This window comes from Periplaneta americana, chromosome 9 (genome assembly GCF_040183065.1).
Source record: "Periplaneta americana isolate PAMFEO1 chromosome 9, P.americana_PAMFEO1_priV1, whole genome shotgun sequence".
Taxonomy (NCBI): Eukaryota; Metazoa; Arthropoda; class Insecta; order Blattodea; family Blattidae; genus Periplaneta; species Periplaneta americana.
This window is the reverse complement of record NC_091125.1, coordinates 64,018,959-64,043,840: the sequence shown is the minus strand read 5'-3', so window position 1 is coordinate 64,043,840 and position 24,882 is coordinate 64,018,959. Positions and strand designations below refer to the sequence as shown.

The window sequence follows — 24,882 nt, the reverse complement described above, 5'->3', positions numbered from 1 at the left end:
CATCCTCTAACAGAAATGAATATCAAGTTATTTTCTTGGAAATAAAGGGCTGAACACGTAGGACTGATATTCCTACTGGTACTATTGCCTATTATCTAGAAAAGGTGAAACCTTTGAATTACTTCTACTCTGTGGAGTCCATGGCCTGTAATAATAGTGCCTTCATACCAGTTAAAATTACTTCTCTTCTTCTTCCTCTTCTTCACGGTTTGGGCTATTTTATTTCCTTTTAGGTAATAACTTATCGGACCATATTTTCTTTGTTCTGTCAAAGATTCTCTTGTCTATAACTGGTGTATGTAAAACAATTTCAGATTTGTAGTTATCGTATACTTGCGTTTTCAGTAATTTTGTCAATTTGCTCCGAACTGTTCTTTTCATATTATGTTTTGTTTCATTTAATTTAAATTTTATATCTTCTCATACTATATACGGAGTGAGTCAGGAGGAAAAGTACATGGTGTGAAGGGTGATTCTCAACAAAAACGTTTCTACGAACATATGCCATGTTCTTAACAGAATGTGACATACAGCTGTTTGAAAATCACGAACGTCAATCTCATGTCCTTCATCAACACTCATATGCGGACACAACCAAAACGACATTAAGGTGTAGTAGGATCAATGAAACGTATCCTGGGCATTGGATCAGTCGCGGTGGAGTCATTTCTTGGTCACCGAGGTCATCCGACATTACTACATTGAATTACTGTGCGTGAAGTTGGCTTAAGAGCGAAGTCTACAAGCGCAAAGTGGAAACTTCTTGTTCGCATTTTACATGCTTTTGCTCAAGTAAAGGAATGTCCGAATCAGCTCAGATCAGCAACGCAGCAGCTGTATACCAGAACTGCACTGAAGTTGACGGTGGAATTTTTGGACAAGTTCTGTAAGTAAAAGTGCACAGTTAAACAGAACATTAGGCAAAAATATTTTAATTTGCTATCACCTGCACTTTTCATGTTCCTCATTGTTTCCATTAGTTTTCTCCGAAACCGTTAAGAACAAGACATATGTTCATATAAACTTTTTTGTTCACAGTAACCAATATTATCACTCCTGTACCTTTCCTCTTGACTCACCCTGTATAGTAATACATTTTTTATGGATTCTATTGTATAATGTTGTATATGATTTAATTTTTTAATCTGTGTTTTCGACATGTGTTATGTTATCGATATATAATTTATGTACAATCATGGTTTATTTCCCTGAGCAGTATGTGAGTGTAAATATAGCATAGTTATGTATAGTATGCTAAATACCTGTTTCTTATGTTCATTAATACCATAACTTTGTCACCACAATGTCTTGCCATTTCTAAAGTATCATGTTACATATTTTTTCATAACTTTGTAGCATTTCAATACTGTCATTCTCTATTAGTTTCACAGGTAATTTTTGTGGCATTGTAATATAATTTTTATACAGGGATGAAATAAAAGGAGTTAAAAAGGAAATCAAGAACAGTCTTTATTACGTGCAGTATATCAATAGTACAATAATAATTATTACTTGCTTTAAAAACCACGTGTGTTTTAACAGATATGACCGTGTGAGTCTTATATTGTCGTTTAGTATCATGTAAGGAATACCGGCGGGCACTCCAAACAGCATGCTTGTGATCTAAACGGAAGTAATAGTGAATTGAATAGATTGGACCTTTTCCATTGTTGGTAATAGAAAAAGAAATCACGATGTTTCGAAAATTGACTCTCTTTTGTCTCTACGTAAAAGGGTGGGATGAGAAAGATATCCTACTCGTTAGGGTCGTTATAAACACCTAAATCCGATTGACTGTTCCATAGCTGTTTGTAAAGATTCCAACCAGTAGAATATTCTTCACATACAATTTTTATTTACGCGATGATGAAGAAAGGGATAGTCTTTGAAACAATGTGATTTCCTTTCTCATTATCAGCAATGGTAAAAGTGCAATATACACCTCTTCTAAACATAGTTATCTCTTTTTGTAACTATGTCATATAAGAAAACAATTTCGTCACTGTAAAAGCTCCAACATATACCATCTAATACTAAACGACAAAATGCGCCCCTTTTTTCATTAGTCGCCATCCCCTCGCTGCAAACAATCTTCTTCATCTTCTATTTTTTTAGGTTCAGGCACTTTTGCCTGTTCCAGCCTTACCATCTTATCCTTGGTCTATGGCATATGAGTTTGTCAGGTGGGTTAATTACCAGCTAACTGCACAATCCCGAACACTGAGGATCAGGGACTCTCCTGTTGAGGTCACCATATCTTATCCTTTCTGGTTTAAGGCGCCGGAATTTCGCCTTTTACCCACTTCCGTATGCTACACACAAGTTTCATTGCACGTCTTGCATTGTCCAAGGTTCACGCAGCTCATCTCTTTGTAGATATGGAAGTAAGGATTATTAGCAGAGCTGTTAACTTCAGTGAGTATTTCTCAAGATTTTAATATGTGGACCACGGCAATGCACATAATCCCTGAGATTCTTTACCAACAGTAACAAATAAAACATAAAATCTCATAAGTTATATGGGACTTCATACAACAAACTCGTACAGGGGCCGGCGCTGAAATTGTTGAGCTGATAAACAAGGTAATGATGTGTAGATATTTTCATTATTACACATTCCACGTACATATACTTTTCCAAAATACATCAACTTAGACACCCGGTATTATGTACCTAAACTAAACATATAAAAATGACGGTAATTTTTGGCCAAATGACCAGCATAACCCTACTCCACAGTTTAATGTAACACAAAACAAACAGAATCCTTGTTTAATAGAATGGGTATGAATATCTAGTGTCAGGAATCAAACATACATAAGCAGATTTATAGCCAAAATTATATCATATGAGAAATAATACAAGTAAAATACGATTATGCTGCTGGTCTATATAATAATTCAGATAATTACAGACTTAGAACTTATATAAAATAGTTAAAATGTTTTACAAATCTATTGAATCGTATTAATAAATAAAAGGTTCCAAAATAGCTTATTATTAATAAAAATAACTTAAAATAGACCTATTTTTATGATTTTAATGATGTTATTACCACCGTAATTCCTAACAAAATAATTATGTTATCAACTAAATTTTTCTCGAAACCCGTTAGCCATATCGTCGGCTTGGAGTGTAAACCTGCTAACCGCCAAAAAGAAAATTGTGCAAGGAAAACTTTAGGACCAAATCCAAAGTACAGGTGATATTTGTACCTGTACTTTGGGTTTGGTTCTAAAGTTTCAGAGTTAATTTAAATTCGGTTTTTTGCTTCCCTTGTAAAATTTTCTTTTTGGCGGTTAGCAGGTTTACACTCTAGGCCGACAATATCTTATAATAGTCATTAGATCTTACATCTTAAAATGTATTATTCATGCTCGTGTTTATAAGTTGAAACTTCATCACTAAACAATTTCATCAAGGACTAGTCAATTTTCACGTTAACGACAGTTTATCATATATGGGATAGTTAAATATACTTAACATAATTATCCATTCGTCTTTTTTATATACTAACGGTACTTTCGATGTATTTCATTTCTACTTATGTTAGATGCAATTGTGAAATACTTGGATACAGTAATCAGGTATTTCGCTAAGAAAGAAGCATTAATTAGTTATTAATCTTCAAATTCTACATATAAATCTTTTTATTATGCCTATAATTATTTTTAATATTGAACTATGATATCACATACTTTACATTCATATAATCCAATTTTTATCTCTAGACACTTTTAAATTTTGAATTTAAATCTTTCTTTTATAACGATTTTTATGAACCAAAGGATTTTCTACCCGAGGGCATGACATTTCTTCACAGGTATCTGTGTCGGAATTCCAGCGATGTTGAAATGGGCATCGATTGCATGTTTTCATGCCGTTTAAACATTGGTAGAAAAATTCACTGCTACTAGGATGTGGCAAGAAGACAGATTGCATGCTTGAAGGGCAGGAAGGTTCCGGTTTACCCCTCGTCGATGCACAGCATTCTGGTCGTCTTGAATATAATTTCTTACAAGGATTACAAGCAGAAGTGCAGTCCCGTGTTGTCATATTAAAGTGACTGCCTTCGACACATTTAACGAGTACCTTAATTCCACTACTACATTTGTAATACATATCGCAACTGCAAGGATCCTCAAATACTTCATCCTCAACTTGACAACAGTCTTGAACTTGACCCCGAATTACACAACCTGCTTTGCATGGGTGGTCACAGTTCTGTGTTACTGGATTAAAATGAAGATTTCCAGGGCAACGAGATAAACTCATAGTACAATTGTTGTAATACAAATGACAGTCATCTGGGTGTCTTGTCAAAGCACAGCATGTCAAGCATGGCCTAACAGTAACACCAGATGGACATTTTTCTTTTACCATCGCACCATTCCTGCATATTTTACATATACTATTATCCTCGCAATCCATCTCCGGTGTATTCTCTGGATCACAGCAATTAGTTGGAGGTGATGTACCTGGGGGACAATTCTCTGTAAAGATTTCACCGTTTCTACAGATTTCACACAAACCATTACATAAAGGTTTTGGTGGTCTATTACTTACACAGCAGTTTGAAGGTAGCGGAGTACCGGGTGGACATCTATCAGTGACAAAATTACCATTCTTACATATCTCGCACATACTGTTACACAAAGGCTTTGGAGGTTTGTATTTATCGCAACAATTAGGTGGTGGAGTTGTACCAGGGGGACATGGTTCAGTAACAATTTTTCCGTTTTTGCATAGTTTGCACATGCCGTCACAGAGAGCCCTTGGTGGCTTATATTGATCGCAGCAGTTAGTAGGTGGAGGTGTACCCGGTGGACATCGATCTGTAACAATTTTACCGTTGTTACATACTTCGCACATACCGTTACACAAAGGTGTTGGTGGCTTATAGTGATCACAGCAGTTAGTAGGTGGAGGTGTACCCGGTGGACATCTCTCTGTAACAATTTTACCGTTTTTACATACATCGCACATACCGTTACACAAAGGTGTTGGTGGCTTGTATTGATCGCAGCAGTTAGTAGGTGGCGGTGTACCCGGTGGACATCTCTCTGTAACAATTTTACCGTTTTTACATACATCGCACATACCGTTACACAAAGGTGTTGGTGGCTTGTATTGATCACAGCAGTTAGTAGGTGGAGGTGTACCCGGTGGACATCTCTCTGTAACAATTTTACCGTTTTTACATACATCGCACATACCGTTACACAAAGGTGTTGGTGGCTTATATTGATCGCAGCAGTTAGTAGGTGGAGGTGTACCCGGTGGACATCGCTCTGTAACAATTTTACCGTTGTTACATACTTCGCACATACCATTACACAAAGGTGTTGGTGGCTTATATTGATCACAGCAGTTAGTAGGTGGAGGTGTACCCGGTGGACATCTCTCTGTAACAATTTTACCGTTTTTACATATTTCGCACATACCGTTACACAAAGGTGTTGGTGGCTTGTATTGATCGCAGCAGTTAGTAGGTGGAGGCGTACCCGGTGGACATCGCTCTGTAACAATTTTACCATTTTTACATACATCGCACATACCGTTACACAAAGGTGTTGGTAGCTTATATTGATCACAGCAGTTAGTAGGTGGAAGTGTACCCGGTGGACATCGATCTGTTACAATTTTACCATTTTTACATACATCGCACATACCGTTACACAAAGGTGTTGGTGGCTTATATTGATCGCAGCAGTTAATAGGTGGCGGTGTACCCGGTGGACATCGCTCTGTAACTATTTTACCATTTTTACATACTTCGCACATACCGTTACATAAAGGCGTTGGAAGCTTACGTTCATCACAGCAGTTAAGTGGTGGAGGTGTACCCGGTGGACATCGCTCTGTAACAATTTTACCATTTTTACATACATCGCACATACCGTTACACAAAGGTGTTGGTGGCTTATAGTGATCACAGCAGCTAGTAGGTGGAGGTGTACCCGGTGGACATCTCTCTGTAACAATTTTACCGTTTTTACATATTTCGCACATACCGTTACACAAAGATGTTGGTGGCTTGTATTGATCGCAGCAGTTAGTAGGTGGAGGCGTACCCGGTGGACATCGCTCTGCAACAATTTTACCGTTTTTACATATTTCGCACATGCCGTTGCACAAAGGTGTTGGTGGCTTATATTGATCGCAGCAGTTAGTAGGTGGAGGTGTACCTGGTGGACATCGGTCTGTAACAATTTTTCCATTTTTACATACTTCGCACATACCGTTACACAAAGGTGTTGGTGGCTTATATTGATCGCAGCAGTTAGTAGGTGGCGGTGTACCCGGTGGACATCGCTCTGTAACAATTTTACCATTTTTACATACTTCGCACAAACCGTTACATAAAGGCGTGGGGGGCTTACGTTCATCGCAACAGTTAGGTGGTGGAAGTGTACCCGGTGGACATCGCTCTGTTACAATTTTACCATTTTTACATACTTCGCACATACCATTACACAAAGGTGTTGGTGGCTTATATTGATCGCAGCAGTTACTAGGTGGAGGTGTACCTGGTGGACATCGCTCTGTAACAATTTTATAATTTTTACATACTTCACACATACCGTTACACAAAGGTATTGGTGGCTCGTATTGATTGCAGCAGTTAGTAGGTGGCGGTGTGCCCGGTGGACATCGCTCTGTAACAATTTTACCGTTTTTGCATACTTCGCACATACCGTTACACAAAGGTGTTGGTGGCTTATATTGATCGCAGCAATTAGTAGGTGGCGGTGTACCCGGTGGACATCGCTCTGTAACAATTTTACCGTTTTTACATACATCGCACATACCGTTACACATAGGTGTTGGTGGCTTATATTGATCGCAGCAGTTAGTAGGTGGAGGTGTACCCGGTGGACATTGCTCTGTAACAATTTTACCGTTTTTACATATTTCACACATACCGTTACACAAAGGTGTTGGTGGCTTATATTGATCGCAGCAGTTACTAGGTGGAGGCGTACCCGGTGGACATAGCTCTGTAACAATTTTACCGTTTTTACATATTTCACACATACCGTTACACAAAGGTGTTGGTGGCTTATATTGATCGCAGCAGTTACTAGTTGGAGGCGTACCCGGTGGACATCGCTCTGTAACAATTTTACCGTTTTTACATATTTCACACATACCGTTACACAAAGGTGTTGGTGGCTTATATTGATCGCAGCAGTTACTAGGTGGAGGCGTACCCGGTGGACATCGCTCTGTAACAATTTTACCGCTTTTACATATTTCACACATACCGTTACACAAAGGTGTTGGTGGCTTATATTGATCGCAGCAGTTAGTAGGTGGCGGTGTACCCGGTGGACATCCCTCTGTTACAATTTTACCGTTTTTACATATTTCACACATACCGTTACACAAAGGTGTTGGTGGCTTATATTGATCGCAGCAGTTACTAGGTGGAGGCGTACCCGGTGGACATCGCTCTGTAACAATTTTACCGTTTTTACATATTTCACACATACCGTTACACAAAGGTGTTGGTGGCTTATATTGATCGCAGCAGTTACTAGGTGGAGGCGTACCCGGTGGACATCGCTCTGTAACAATTTTACCGTTTTTACATATTTCACACATACCGTTACACAAAGGTGTTGTTGGCTTATATTGATCGCAGCAGTTAGTAGGTGGCGGTGTACCCGGTGGACATCGCTCTGTAACAATTTTACCGTTTTTACATAATTCACACATACCGTTACACAAAGGTGTTGGTGGCTTATATTGATCGCAGCAGTTACTAGGTGGAGGCGTACCCGGTGGACATCGCTCTGTAACAATTTTACCGTTTTTACATATTTCACACATACCGTTACACAAAGGTGTTGTTGGCTTATATTGATCGCAGCAGTTACTAGGTGGAGGTGTACCCGGTGGACATCGCTCTGTAACAATTTTACCGTTTTTACATATTTCACACATACCGTTACACAAAGGTGTTGGTGGCTTATATTGATCGCAGCAGTTACTAGGTGGAGGCGTACCCGGTGGACATCGCTCTGTAACAATTTTACCGTTTTTACATATTTCGCACATACCGTTACACATAGGTGTTTGTGGCTTATATTGATCGCAGCAGTTAGTAGGTGGCGGTGTACCCGGTGGACATCGCTGTGTAATAATTTTACCGTTTTTACATATTTCACACATACCGTTACATAAAGGCGTTGGGGGCTTACGTTCATCGCAGCAGTTACTAGGTGGAGGTGTACCCGGTGGACATCGCTCTGTAACAATATTACCATTCTTACATACTTCGCACATACCGTTACAGAAAGGTGTTGGCGGCTTATATTGATCACAGCAGTTACTAGGTGGAGGCGTACCCGGTGGACATTGCTCTGTAACAATTTTACCGTTCTTACATAATTCGCACATACCGTTACATTGAGGTGTAGGGGGCTTACGTTCATCACAACAGTTAGGTGGTGGAGGTGTACCCGGTGGACATCGCTCTGTAACAATTCTCCCGTTCTTACATAATTCGCACATACCGTTACATAGAGGTGTAGGGGGCTTACGTTCATCACAACAGTTGGGTGGTGGAGGTGTACCCGGTGGACATTGCTCTGTGACAATTTTACCGTTCTTACATAATTCGCACATACCGTTACATAGAGGTGTAGGGGGCTTACGTTCATCACAACAGTTAGGTGGTGGAGGTGTAACCGGTGGACATCGCTCTGTAACAATTCTCCCGTTCTTACATAATTCGCACATACCGTTACATAGAGGTGTAGGGGGCTTACGTTCATCACAACAGTTGGGTGGTGGAGGTGTACCCGGTGGACATTGCTCTGTGACAATTTTACCGTTCTTACATAATTCGCACATACCGTTACATAGAGGTGTAGGGGGCTTACGTTCATCACAACAGTTAGGTGGTGGAGGTGTACCCGGTGGACATCGCTCTGTAACAATTCTCCCGTTCTTACATAATTCGCACATACCGTTACATAGAGGTGTAGGGGGCTTACGTTCATCACAACAGTTGGGTGGTGGAGGTGTACCCGGTGGACATTGCTCTGTGACAATTTTACCGTTCTTACATAATTCGCACATACCGTTACATAGAGGTGTAGGGGGCTTACGTTCATCACAACAGTTAGGTGGTGGAGGTGTAACCGGTGGACATCGCTCTGTAACAATTCTCCCGTTCTTACATAATTCGCACATACCGTTACATAGAGGTGTAGGGGGCTTACGTTCATCACAACAGTTGGGTGGTGGAGGTGTACCCGGTGGACATTGCTCTGTGACAATTTTACCGTTCTTACATAATTCGCACATACCGTTACATAGAGGTGTAGGGGGCTTACGTTCATCACAACAGTTAGGTGGTGGAGGTGTACCCGGTGGACATCGTTCTGTAACAATTTTCCCATTTTTGCACACCTCGCACATGCCATTACATAAAGGTTTTGTGGGATTAAATTGGTCACAACAGTTCGTGGGTTGGGGCGTACCAGAAGGACATCGAACTGTGATAATTTTACCACCTCTACATATCTCACACATGCCTGTACATAACGGTTTTGGTGGCGTATTTTCATCACAGCAATAAGGAGGTGGTGGTGTACCGGGTGGACAACTCTCCGTTACTGTCTTTCCGTCTCTACAGACCTCGCAGAAGTTGTTACACAACACTTTTTTTGGTTTTTGAGAGTCACAGCAATTGTCTGGTAATCTTGTTCCTGGTGGACACTGTTCCGTTACGATTTCACCATTTCTGCACACTTTGCACGTTCCATTACACATTGGCTTGGGTGGCATATTTTTGTCACATTTGCAAGGACACCCAGGAATTGTGCATGGATTTTCGCATCCCGCGTTGCAGGGGTCATCGCATTGATTCATCCTAGCGTTGTAGTGCTGTCCTGGTGGACATTCTTTCCTTACCTCTTCTGTCCCGTCACACTCTATGTAATGCGTGCAATCTGTAAAGTCCCTCTTTCGCAATCCTGTGGAGTCTCGACTTGGACAACATGTTGGTGGCGCTAGGTTTTCTTGTATTGTCGTGGCGTTAGTGTCGCACTGGGCGTCCATTGGCCACACGCAGTTCAGAATCCTCTTACTAAAGAATGTTGTCGGTGCGCATCTCTTGCAAATCGGTTGTCTTGCCGCGTTACAGTGAATGTAGAAGTGACAGTCTGTGGGATGTGGAAAGTAGTTGGATTCATCTCTTAGTGGGCTGGTTGGGCATACTGGAGGATGTCCTGGAGGACAGTTTGGTGCCGAACCCCATGGCCAACTATGTACTCCGACGATGAGAAATAACAGCACTTCAATTATAAGACCTGGAACATAAACCATTCTGCATTTAATTTATGTATATGTGTGAAAACTATACAGTTCGCGAGTTGAAACATTTTTTGATGTAGTTCTTCTTCTATTGTAACTTACTATCTTTACAATTATGACTGTGTTATTATGTAACAGATATAAACATTGAATTGTAAAAATCACACATATGGACTATACCATTTCCACTTTTAATCTATGGCAAATTATTAGTCTAGCGAGGAGAATTATTCATTTGTGAATGACTTTGGTTTCTTCCTTCATCCGTGGCTTATATTTCGTCATGTTTACCACTCAGATCTGACCAAATATGATTTAAGTGTTTTGCGAGAAATAGTGAAGTTACAGTAATTAAGGGAAAGTAAAATGAAATAAATTTTGCGATTTGTTATTTTAAACTTGACATAAAGTTATTTCTGTTTAGAAATCGGTTTATTGATTCGTTAACATTTTCTTAGCCTAAAAATTGCAAAAACGAAACTTTTACAGCAGTCATTTTACTTACTTCGATATATGGAAGCAGATCTTGGCATTGACAGAGGCAGGTTTACAACTATTACAGATTACAAAATTAAAATATCTGAAAAAATGAAGGAAGACGCACTACGAAGCCAGTTACTAAATATATGACCAAACTGAATATAAACTCTAATGATGGTAGAATACAAGAAAATGAAAATGATTGTGTGGAATTTATTGTCTTTCTCGCAATGTTTATTGTTTAGCCAACTGTCTGAAGACAGGTCTGAACCTCACAAGTGATACCAACTAGGCACCACTAATGAGGCAACTAGGCCGGGAGATAATGGGGTAGGATGGCTAGTTCCTTTCTCTCTCCATTGCATACATCGCCGATTTGCTACATATTACACTAATCAGACTTCAGATGGATACAAACCAATGCTCTTCCTCTGACACATATCGTCAAGTGAGATGTACTGCCTGATAATAGATCGCAATGTTCATGCCTCCATAAACCCTTTCATAGATGGGTAGGATAATTATGCTGATAACGATTTTGTCATGTCACTATCCTCTGAAGGACACATATAGATCTATATAGTTAGTCATGCACATTTTTGAAAATTTCGTATGTAGGCATTATGGGAAGAAGAAATAAAGTGTGTGCTGCTGCAATGTACTTTTCAGTTCATGCGACTTTATTATTATTATTATTTATTTATTTATCTATTTTTTCTCTCTCGCTGTTATAATACTCGCTTTAACATCTCTAGTCATATGGCGAGTTAATTTTCTGTGTGAAATCCGAAGGCCTGTGTACTATTGTTGAGACTGGTTCTATTGTTGTGAACCAGATGGCAACTGTATATGTATTACTGATTTGTTATGAATATGATTTCGTTGATGAATGAGGCCGGTGATATTCAGGGATGGTGTGGCCCGAATTTCCTGGCATTTGCCTTACGGTTGAGAGAAAACCCTGTAAAACCTCAACCAGGAAATTCAGCCCGACCGGGAATCGAACCCGGGCACTCTGCGTAAGAGATCAGCATGCTGACCTCTACACCACAGAGGTGGTCTATTTCTATTATTATTATTATTATTATTATTATTATTATTATTATTATTATTATCTAACACTGTCCCTAAACAGAGATTGGCTAGAAGACAAAGTATAACATTTACAAAAACAAAATTTTGAATAGTACATATTATATGGATAATTTGTTATGAATATAAAACCATATAAATTTGATTATGAATGAGCACTGTCAAAGATTGTATCAGATAGGTCACATTCCTGTGCTATTCGTACTGTAAAAGCTAACATGGAGGGATGACCAAACTATTTAAAAATGTAAAAATGTATGTGGTAGAGGCCTTTAGATAGATTCTGACTTATTTTTACAAAAACACAAAAATGTTTCTTAAGATAATTATTATTTCTCTATGTATTTTTATTTATTTACTAGCTGTACCCGTGCGCTCCGCTGCACTTATTAGAAATAAATATAAAGTACCGGTAATTACATAATTAAAATAGAACATTGGGTCCAGGGAACATTCGTGTTTGATAGTTATACAATATTTCGCAGAATATTAAGTTTTCTGTGAGTACAGATTTCTTTTCATCTTACCTCAGTCTTCATTTGTAGCATTACATCCATCTAGAGAAACTACATATTTCAAATAGTGAAGGTTAATTAGCTTCTGAGATTACTTCATACAAACACACAAAATATTCTCTGTCTATTAATATTGATAAACGTCAAGGCTGCCTTAAATACACGGAGTCACTTGTTTTGATTTCATTGTAGCCATCGTCGTCGTTCCTGCAATAACTCCTATGTCACATATCGATTTTCAGATTATTGCTCTATTAAATAACTTAAATAGTGATGCAGCAAATAATACAATATACTACATATAACTTAATTATATTTCTTTCTTTCGAAAATGTAAGAATTCACAATCTCCTATGCACTACTGCCATAGAATGAATAATTTTTTTTTCTTCCTACTAAAAAAATAATATTTTGCACATAGAAGTTACGGAACAACGACACTATAATCTGAGGCGGCGGTGGAAATGTATTGTATTGTTATTTTAAAACTCTTGTATATCCTTAAATATCAGTCCTACCAAAATTTTGCTTGGATAAAACTTAAATCGGAAATCATTTTTAAATAAGCTTTTGCTATGTAACATTTTTCACAAAAATCAATAATAAGCTAGATATTTCGGTTTATTTAATTCAGGACCCCTTATAACCCCCTTTTAAGTAATATATTTTGAATGCTATATAGCCTAAAATCTAAGTTACAATGAACTTAATTTATATTCCAATTTTCATCGAAATTCGTTCAGCCATTATCGTGTGAAAAGGTAACAAACATCCAGACAGACAGACAGACTTAAATATCAGTCCTATCAAAATTTTGCCTGGTACAAAATTTATCGGAAATCATTTTTAAAGAAACTTTTGTCATGTAACATTTTTCACAAAAATCAATAATAAGCGAGATATTGCGGTTTATTTAATTCAGGCCCCCTTATAACCCTCCTTTTAAATAAAATATTTTGAATGCCATATAGCCTAAAATCTAAGTTACAACGAACTTAATTTATATTCCAATTTTAATCGAAATCCGTTCAGCCATTATCGCGTGAAAAGGTAACAAACATACAGACAGATAGACAAGACAGACAGACAGACAGACATACAAACAAAAATTTCAGAAAAGCCATTTTCGGTTTCAGTGTGGTTAATTATATATGTTAGGACCAATTATTATTGGAAAATCGAAAATTACCAGAAAAATTTCGGCTACAGATTTATTATTAGTATAGATTTAATGCAACAAGCACTTGACTCAAATAAATAATTATGCTTACAAATGAAAAAAAAAAACTTCTGCAAAAAAAAAATAGAAAAATAAACAAAACAGTAAAAGCTTCATTAAATGTAGGCCTAATTTCGCTCTTATTTCGCAGAAAAACACATTTAGCATTTTGTATTCGATTTCGCATTTTATCGCGTATTTTTTATTATTAAATACTTTCCTTAAACAGGGATTGCCTAGAAAACAGAGTATACCGTATACAAAAACAACATTTTGAATAATAGGCCTACATATTTCATGAATAATTTATTATGAATATTAAACCAATGCAAGAAAGAGAAAACAAAATTACAGTGCAATGTCTTATCTGAGGTGATTTCTTATCTACGTAATCGAACCAATCGAATCGGATCGGACACTCGTTCACTTTATCCAAGTTTGGAAAACAGTATGATACAAAAAGTAAGCATGTAATTAGTTTAAAACATTAATTAACTCGGAGTTACCCGATTCCCTCCCAAATGCGCAGCCCCATTCCCTCCCGAAAAAAAATGTACAGGTTTATTCCTGCCCATCTGCAATCAACGTCACGGAGGTTATGGGTCAATTCCCTCCTTCTCATCTGAAATGGAAACACAAATTTCCGTCCCACTTGCAGACTGCGGACTATCGGAAGTTCAAATTAATATTCGTGGCTTTGCGTTAATACAGTTTCGAATTATATCTCGGTTCAGGATTTCGAAACTAACGCATTCATGATTATGCTTAATATTTCGTTCAATCATGATTCACAATTTGAATCAGCTTTAATGAAACACTTAGACCTACACTTTTCTTTAATGCATGTTCATCTTTATACACCGTCCTTCAATGTCTTCTGAAAACTGAATTTAAATCCATTATACAAAATTAAGTCCTTTCCCTTCTCACTTAAAATTTTCGTCATCTCATCATAGTAGTAACTAATCCAATACAACCACATAACAACTGTTACACTACATGTGAACACTGCTACAAAGCAAGTATATATAGAACTATTGCGCTAGAAGTGAATAGCGCATGCAGAAACAAAATCAATCACAGTGCGTTCACAAAATAATATTACTCCGTGTACAGAAATAAGGAGGGAAAGGGGCTACTAAATAAAATTTAGCCGTTAGGGAATGAGAATATTATCTTAAGATTTTAGCCGACCGGAAGGGAATTGGACTGTAGAAATTGACCGTGAGAGGGAACTGATTAAACCACCAACTCTATCAACGCTAATTAACCTAGTAGTTGATACAGCGTCGTTAAATAACCGAGTCAAAAATGGTTTCTGATAATTGATAAATAATTTGACGGTAAAAATAAATCCATATACATTTACATTGTATTAACCATACTTATCGACCCAGCATGCCTTTGAAATTGCCTTTGAAATCGACTGAAAAAAGTCTGTATTTAATTATACATATATTTTCGGAGAACTTACATAGGCCTAATAATATGTTCTTGGCATGTCTTTTATATTTTTCACCATCTAAATATTTTTGTTACAGAATTTGTGCTTGCAAAATAAATTGTCTTGTGCTATATATATATATATATATATATATATATATATATATATATATATATATTCACGAGTTATTAAAATTTATGTATATATATATATATATATACATACATAAATTTTAATAACTCGTGAATAAAAGACTTAAACAGCGGAAAAAATGGAATGCAGTGTGTTAAATTACCAACAAATAAAACAGTTTGTTAATTTTAACAAAGATTGATGAAAATCTCATTTTGTTTAATAATCTCTTAGAATGACTAACGGATTGTTAAAGTTTAACAGACGTTGATGAAACCAAGCAATAGAGTACCATCCTAACCATAGGCGGTATTTGAATCTACGACCTTGAGTTCCAGATGGATTCGAGGTTACATCTTAGACTCTGTGTACACATCGGGTAGGGAGTTTTCTCTACTCATACACATACACTGGTATTATGAAATAACAAACACTTTTTTTTTTTTTCATTGGAGTAACTTATTTCAGTATAACTACGAATACAAACATTTGATAAGGAATGGGAGTAGTTGTGAATGAAATTATCTTCCAAAGAAAAAGGAAAGGAGATTATCTTTTTCAATTAACAATGTAGAACAGATCTAGGCATTATTAACTGGATTCAGTCACTGCAGACTGTCGCTCAACTCCCCACTCCACTTTCCACGGCAATGTCAGTTATGTTTCTGACCGATACGAGTAGACAGGTAGGCAAGCATTGCTAAGTGACGGATTGCAAAAGTCAGAAATCATAGCTTTCGGCTCTCGCTGGTCGCCTAAAATTCACCACGATGCACAGTGCTGACTGTGTATTTGTTTCTAAAGCGAGTAAGCTAAAAGGACATGGGCGGGTGTATCTCCTTTTCTTTTCTCTTCCCCTTTATGCCCAGGCTGATGTAGAAGTTAAGTTGTATTTTTATTCATTTAAAATGGTCCCTTCATTTGAGAATTACTGTACTTACAGAAAATTTGTGGTTTCGAAGAAATATTCTTGAAATATAAATATATAGATATGAAGCAACAATTTCGTGAAAAGCTATGATAGCCTGATGCAGACTTGTATAAAATTTAATTAAAATTGTTTTTAGTTTTTTTTTTAAAGAAAGGACAAGCAACAATTTCGTGAAAAATTATGAAAATCTGATGCAGACTTGTCTAAAATTTAACAAAAATTGCTTTAATTTTTTTTATGAAATGACTTTTTTATACAGTATATATGCACTACCTTACAGTGCTATTTTCTCAGTTTTCTGTGTAATTTCACGTGTCTAATTGAAAATCTTTTCAATAGTGCAGTTTAATTTCCTTAAATTTTATCACTGTACTGAGGAGACCATTTAAAGAGCTGATACATATTTTTTTTAGGATTTAATAATAAAAGAGCAAATTTTTTTTATGTTTTTCGAAGTGTTAAAAAATCTGTTACAAATGTTATGTCTGTTTTATTTGAATAGCTCTAATTGCTTTGTTCTAAGAAATTATCTTGTAGTTCATTATAATCGCTGGAAATACCGCTCATGTAAATAAGTCACAAAAATCATTGACAGTTTTACAAACGATTAAAATCTCAATGAAATCTGTTATGAAGTGGATGAGGTAATGATAGTGTGACCTATCACACAAAAAAAATCAATGGAATCTTAATTTACGCTCTATTCACTTAGAAATAGAAATGTCTTCGATTAGAATGTAATTTTTAATCTTTTTTGTCATATCTGACAAATATTCTATGAGAAGAATATTTTATATGAAATGAAAACGTATCTTCTGATGAAAGCCTATGTCGTTGTGCCATAACGACTAGGCTACATGATAATAGGCCCATTCGTTCAAAATTCTCACAAGAATGAGGACAGAACGCCCAGGATTCTCAATTATTGAATAAGTAGAAGAAGAATATGAAGATGATGATGGTAATGAGTAGATAGTGAATGCGGGATGACATCGTTGAATGTAGGTGCACATTTACTATATGTTACATTTTTTTCATTCAGACCATTGGCTCAACAGGTTTTAAACGTAAACAGACGACGTCAACATGCTACTGTATCTTCGTACAGTCAGAAGGAAAAGAAAAATAACGTACTGTAGTACTGTAGTACATACAATTATTGAATAAGTAGAAGAAGAATATAAAGATGATGATGGTAATGAGTAGACAGTGAATGCGGGATGACATCGTTGAATGTAGGTGCACATTTACTATATGTTACATTTTTTTCATTCAGACCATTGGCTCAACAGGTTTTAAACGTAAACAGACGACGTCAACATGCTACTGTATCTCCGTACAGTCAGAAGGAAAAGAAAAATAACGTACTGTAGTACATACCTTGAAAGTTCAGTCCTCGTCATCATTGATGCAATTACCAGCGTTGCAGTAAACGACGATATATTCTCGTAAGTTGTCGAAGCTGAATCGTCTCCGCCTATCGCTTAGTTTTTGTATCGAGAGAATTTCTGAAGAAAAACTCTAAAATGGGGATCACTCAATTTCTTTAGAGGAATATTTGCACTGAGCATCATGTTGCACGTGTCGTTTAGACCCGCACAACTAAATGTTGTTGATGATGATGATGATGATGATGATGATGATGGTTCCTCAGATTTCATTCCAACGCATTTCCTGTGCGATGTACTGTTGCAATGTTTCTCTATAGCCTGAGTTGTTGTGGTTTTCATTTCAATTTAACATACATTACACACGATATTGTCTTCGTTAATGCATAAAATGTCACTCTCATACTTCTTAATTGCATTTCGTATCTCTAAGCGAATTTAACGTTTTGACTTCGACATTATGAATGGATCAGCACTACACTATTCAACTCGTAGTAAATACTTGAGCAGGATAACACAACTGCACACATTGCGTTGCAATGTGGACCGGGGTTCCTTCGTTATGTACGCTGCTTTACTCGTCAGGTACACAAAAGACGAACGACGCGGCACGTGCCATATACTCCGATACGAAACAACTTCACTTTTCCTTGAGTCATCCCGCATCTACTGTCTAGTAATGAGTGTAATGACGATGGGTATGATACATTTAAATAGGTATATTTCATCCTTATAATGAATTTAGTTAAGTTAGTTCTAAACATGACTAAGTTATATTTAGTTACTCACACTATATTTTAATCGTTTCATGCACTCGCATTGAAATTGTGATCTATACAAAATGAAGATTATTTTAAATTAGCCTTTGTAAGTGAAAAGTGACTTACTTTCCAAAAATTGAATTTCCACCTGATAAATCAATAGAACTTTAAATTGTACGATAAAACAATACCATTTCAAAGAAATTCTTTTTGATTTGTCTTAGCTGAAACCTTTTCTTTTAAGACTCAGGCCTACGTGAAAATGCTCGCGCGAGAATATCTATACTGCCCCACATGAAATTCTTCAGTACCTACATTACACAGTCGAATGTGGTCAAACTCAGCTTTTCTGCAGAAATAACACACTAGAGATGAAAAAGTGGAAAGGCGAAACAGTACATTAGCAGCTAAAAGTTCGTGACCAGTAAATATGCGAATTCTTGCTATCATTTCTTTCATTCGATAGTGAGAGAGGAATTCTATTATTATTATTATTATTATTATTATTATTATTATTATTATTATTATTATTCTGTTCCAGTTTCTCTTTATACTGTTAGTTCTCTGTGATTCTCATAATGTAGGCCCTATTACGTACAGAAAATTCTGTTGGGCTGAGTGAAATGATGATAATTTCATACTCTTGATAGAAGACCGGCTAATCATCCGTTATTGTGAATTCCACAATGCGAATATATCCACCGAATAGAAGTTCACCTTGGTTTTGTAAATGTCATAATATTAATCGAAAAATTATTTGGGAAAAATGGCACAAAATGATTACTTACTCGAAATCTGATATAACTGTTGTTTTCTCATTTCTTTCTCACATGAGAAATCGTGATGAAAAGATGATTAAGTAACTGTGTTTTGTAACCTCAAGTGTAGCACACGTTTGCATACAATGTAAAAACGGGAGACGCAGATAAACAACCTACGATTTCTTTCAACTGCATTGGTCATATAGCCTGATTTAAGTACGATTATGAACGTGTTAATAGTTGTAGTTTTATTTAATGACGTTTTGTCCTGCAGACATTGTTCAGGCCGAAATTCAATGTGGGCGGAAAATGAGCGAGACACTTTTCCTGAAGCCTTTTATCAGGGACATAGTGTCTCTACGTATCGTAAATCTACAACAAGGATCCGCAGTTTTACTTTTCTCTTGAGGAAAGTCATGTGAATATTTTATTATCCTTTAAAATTCATCCCCTCGGCCGGGTTTGAACCTCTGAGACAACAGCTACCGTTATTAACTAGTACACCACCAAGGATGATACGATGTTGTTATTAGAAAGAGACTTAAAAAGGGTGATGAGAAATTTTCCTGGTGCAGTTTTACATAGAATAAAAGGCAATTATTTCTCCACTATGGCTCGAATGGTAGCATTTATAGCGATAAATTCAGCGGATTCAGATTAGATATGCGGAAGGGAAGTGGTAATTTATTTCTTTCCCTTCGGTACGGGTGAGAGTGCCTTATTTATTTTATTTCCTATGTTTTCTATATTGATGTCTGGCACCACGGTGAGTAAATAACTGATCTTTTAATGTTTATTCAATGCTGCTTCAGAATTATTACATGACAGAGCCACAATATGTGAATGATGATGATGATGATGATGATGATGATGATGATGATGATGATGAACAACCTTACTTGTCTTTGCAGATAATACATAATGTTGTGTATATGAAATATTGCAACTTTTATTTCAGTAGGCTTAATTCGCTTGCACATTCTGTATGTGATATAAATCAGAAATAAAATATTTTTAAATCGTATTATTTAAATTATTTAGGCCTATCCGATTCAAGATTTATCACTCAAATATAAAAATTATAGAATATTGTTCGGCTGGTTTACACTAGCATTTTTATTTTGTTTTGAAAATCTCGATGTTGGAAAATTAATTTAGAAAATTTCACACACTTATACACGTGCAGAATCTCTTTAAAAAATTATAATGGTTCATGTCATGCTGTCTGTTCATTTTTCTCTCCATTTACTTAAAGTTCATTCATATATAATACGAAACAAAACACGTCCAATAATTTTGCACACGAAGTAAACAATATTTCGCTCCAAATCTGACTTTATAAACAATAACACAATATCACTATTTACATACAATTAATTGCAACTATCTTTCTTGTTCCTTTGAAGAAGAAACAGTGCTAAATTAAATAATATGAACCTCATGTATCCATAATGCTCAGTTCAAGGAAATAACAGGACATACTAAGTACTGGACTAACAAGAAGCTACAGAATGATTTCCCCGAAGAGGGTTGACTTCATTTACAGATTCGTAAACTCTGCCATTTAACTAGTCGTTGCAGAGACAACGATAACTTAGATAGAATGTGTTGGGATTCAATCCTTTAAGTCAGTGGTCGTCAGCACTTGCTGAAATGTGCAATGGGTACGCGGTGCCGTCCCGTGTGCACTGTCGTGCCACAGGGAGAGAGAGAGCATACCCGCTAGCAGCTACGAGAGCACTATAGTGCACTGCGTTTTCCGCGGGTAAGAGAGGCTAGCTCCAGCGTGCTCTGTGCTGACGAGCCCTGCTTTAAGTTATAGCAAATTTAGGTTTATTGTGAGCATAGAATCATTTATATTAGTCATATTAGTTCTATTTCGCTATCCAATTCAATGGTAGTATGGAAGACATGGTGATTTGGCATAATGAAATGTACGGAATATTATGTTTCCACGGAAACGAGTTTCTAGTATTTATAATAAAGGATAATACTTGCAATATGCCATACGTGTCTGCTCCAACTTGCGTAACTTACAGTTTTTCTCTTAAACAACTGTACAGAATTTTCTTATAATCAAAATGTGAGTTATTTCATCCGGACTACACATGAAATTTAAATATTTTGAATATTGAAAACATGAAACTTTTAAGCAATTTCCCGAAAAATGCCAAAAATTGCAATTTAATTTAAATAGGCAAATAAAACATTAACCTTCTTTTGTAATTGATCATCGTCGTCATCGTCATCATCATCAACTATCAACAAACAGTGACGTGTCGTACATATGTTCATGAAGCGAAAAAAGAAGACATTTATTGTTGAAATTTTATTTTAATCGTGAGAACTACGAATTATCTAATTTTAAAATGTCACAAAATTCTTCTCTGAGGCCTGTCCTGGTCGCGGCGAGGCGCCTATACTGGACGATATGGATTCCGTTATTTCCGTTCGATGATTCTGTTGCTAAGGAGAAGAGAATTTCTTTGTTCTTCAAATATATTCAGGTGAGTTGGCTGCTGTCAGTTTTGTACTATACATATACAAATTTATATTATTGCTTCTCTCGCATCGCACGCCACTGCCTACAAGGAATTATCTGTTATAGATAGCCTGACTGTTGGCAAGTAGATAATAATTATGTCCTTTCCCTCTTTTTTTCCGTTTTACCTCCCCTGTAGTACTGACTTACAGACCACTGCGCTGTAGGGGAGGGCGAATTGTCTCTGAATCAACACTAGACACCTACACATTGCGGGCCGCCCTGGATGTGGGATTGGCACAATGCAGGGCTACCGCAAGGACATCATAGGTCAATTAAAACACGACGGACAACCATTCAGTCCCATAGACGGAAGATACATTTCTCACATTACGTACGCCGGGAATCGATCCACTGAACGCCTGGCTGGGCAGCGCGTACGCTACCTCACAGTTACTGCGGCGAAGTAATTAACACATGAAAATCTCAGGCGAGATAAACAGCCACTCCGTAAGGAAGAAAAACAAAACTCTACTACTCCGCCGGAAATGACATCTGATTTCGCTAAACGTGAATCTGGAAACGATAAAAGCTTTATCCACAACGGTAGACATTATAACATTTTTATGAAGTAATTTCACAAATAACCGGCGTGGTCTAAGCGTTAACGAGATGGGCACAAGTTGCGAAACTACGCTCGGGCATGGTTCGAATCCCGCTTACATGATTTCCGAGATTTTCTTCAACTGTAATGTGGATATCGAGTAATTCCATGAAGAGTTCTCGAACTAATTTTGCCAAAATGCCACATCTCTTTCATCAATGCCATCGATTTTTAAATAACCTAGACTGATACAGCGTCATTAAATCAACATTAAAAGCATGATTTGACTCAAATAATTTTGTGTTATAATTTTTAAACCATGCTCAATATAGCTTTCAAGTATGCGATAGGACACGAAATATGTAGTTGAGAAACACACGTTGATTATAGTCAGCCGTAGTAGAAGATAAGCTGTCATACTTTTGTAATACCGGTATGCTATTTGCCAAAGAACGAAAGCATTGACAACGATAAGCACATTCACTCACCTCCAGAGATGCCAGGCACCGGTCCGACACGTGTTGGTATCATAGCAACGCCGGTATGAGCGCCCCGTGGCGCTCTCCGCATTGTTATATCTACAGTCTACACAAAGGTCACGGGCTGAAATAGAGAAAAATAATTGCACCCTTCACACGACGAGTCTGCAGACACCGCTAAAATCCAGCATCTTCCTCAAATTCCCCCTCCACGAGTGAAGAGAGGGGAGTATCTGCATATTCACAATAAGCTTTTGTTATTGATATAAATTAAGAAGTGAACATGCTGCATCGTCCTCGCAACGCACTTCCTCTTTACGTAACTATTGGCGCGTCATTGCAATCACATGAATCAACGTCAAATAGCTGCACTAGACTCTTCACCAAAATGTTACCCCACCACAGGTACCTAATAAACTGTCAAGTAACGCCTATTTTTTATTATACCCTACCAGGTCGGTTTTGAATTGTTCCTTACCGTGTGTGTCCTTCACATGTCATAGACGAAGATTCAGTCTCAAGCGGATTGTGATTCGATGATCGACAGACTTTACATTTTCATTACCGAATATTCTAAAAGTTTTGATTCATTTTGATGAAAAAGTAATATTTCCAGTTTTGTTTCATATTAGCCAAGGAACAAGAAATAATGACTATTGTTATAAACAAATAATAAAATTAAAACTTTCCAAATAGGTGGATGGATAGAATTGCCGAATATTATTGACTCTGTATTCACCTGATTTGAAAACTTAGTTTCTATTTTCTGAGAGCTTAATAAAGTTTAGAGCATGCAAAATAAAATTTAATAACTTTAATTAAATTGACATTTGGACTCTCACTTTGAGAGAGGAACAGAGGTTAAGGATGTTCCAGAATAAGATGCTAAGGAAAATATTTGGGGCTAAGAGGGATGAAGTTACAGGAGAATGGAAACAATAATACAACACAGAACCACAGTCTAGTATTTACAATCACGAAGCTCAATACGTAGTAAATATGCATCCATAGATAGTTGCTAACCACTAGGATCGCTAATATCGCCTCATTACAGACAATTCGAAATAGTACCTGCACAGTCTATTGTGCCTAGCACCCTCACAACTCAAGTTTCGTGACTATATATACTAGACTGTGACAGAACTGCACATATCGCATTCTTCACCTAACATAATTAGGAACATTAAATCCAGACGTTTTGAGATGGGCCGGGCATGTAGCACGTATGAGTGAATCCAGAAATGCATATAGAGTGTTAGTTGGAAGACCTGAGGGGAAAAGACCTTTGGCGAGGCCAAGACGTAGATGGGGGGATAATATTAAAATGGATTTGAGGGAGTTGAGATATGATGCTAGGGGCTGGATTAATCTTGCTTAGGATAGGAACCGATGGCGGGCATATGTGAGGACGGCAATGAACCTCCGGGTTCCTTAAAAGCCATTTTTAAGTAAGGAACTTTAGTTAACAGAGGAATCGATTTACATTGTATTTGGGACCATTACAAATAATTGGATAGAAGATATTTTCAGAACAACTAAGTATGCAACATTTAGAGCATTATACATAGAATTGGAACCTGGACCAAGATTTAACCAGTCTTTTCTTATTTTTTAGTTGGCTATTTAACGACACTGTATCAACTACGAGGTTATTTAGCGTCGATTAGATTGGTGATAGCGAGATGGTATTTGGCGAGATGAGGCCAAGGATTCGCCATAGATTACCTGGCATTCACCTTACGGTTGGGGAAAACCTCGGAAAAAACCAACCATGTAATCAGTCCAAGCGGGGATCGAACTCGCGCCCGAGCGCTACTTCAGACTGGCAGACTAGCACCTAACCAGTCTTTGTAAGTACTTTTCCCTCTGTAACAAAGACGAAGGACGTGATGCTGACCACTTTATCTCCGTATAATATTCACGTTATTAACTAAATAAATTACATCTTTCTATCTTCATATGCTTTATTTGCATACTGGCATGTAAGCTTCAATTTTTTAAGTTATTAGATTTTAATTATCTCCTTGTGTCAAGGAATTTTCAAATTTTGGAGACAGTGATCTATGTACCGTACACATAAACTGTTGAATCGATATGCAGTAGACGTATAGAGTGTGAAAAGAATATCACTTGGTGTATTGGTTGGTATTGCATTATTGTTTTATTTTTGTATTAGATACGTTCGTGATGTAATATTTGTGCAGTAATTCAATGAATATTTAGCGTACGTAAAAATAATTATAAAATACATTGTCAACATTCACA

At 37.0% G+C, this 24,882-nt stretch overlaps 1 protein-coding gene across 1 annotated transcript; it reads right to left on the bottom strand.

Annotated features, from left to right (window-relative positions):
• Positions 1–2,062: 2,062 nt before the first annotated feature.
• LOC138705591 (kielin/chordin-like protein) lies at positions 2,063–22,801 on the bottom strand. The gene is made up of 12 exons (XM_069834193.1): positions 22,627–22,801; positions 8,067–10,325; positions 7,725–7,913; positions 7,383–7,571; positions 6,699–6,887; positions 6,471–6,545; positions 6,075–6,317; positions 5,814–5,975; positions 5,217–5,405; positions 4,647–4,835; positions 4,381–4,493; positions 2,063–2,161 (listed from the first exon to the last, which is right to left on the bottom strand). The coding sequence occupies exons 1-12, from the start codon at positions 22,706–22,708 to the stop codon at positions 2,063–2,065; spliced, it is 3,978 nt and encodes a 1,325-aa protein (XP_069690294.1). The 5' UTR covers positions 22,709–22,801.
• Positions 22,802–24,882: the final 2,081 nt, after the last annotated feature.

What these genes read in the sequence shown, in the direction of transcription:
- LOC138705591 (XM_069834193.1), bottom strand. Translation starts at nt 22,708, where the DNA reads ATGCGGAGAGCGCCACGGGGCGCTCATACCGGCGTTGCTATGATACCA. An exon ending in ACCAACACCTTTGTGTAACG is followed by an intron (nt 6,546 to 6,698) that starts GTATGTGCGAAG and finishes AAATTGTTACAG; the next exon opens with AGCGATGTCCACCAGGTACA. An exon ending in TGCAGAGCGATGTCCACCGG is followed by an intron (nt 5,976 to 6,074) that starts GTACGCCTCCAC and finishes AAATTGTTACAG; the next exon opens with AGAGATGTCCACCGGGTACA.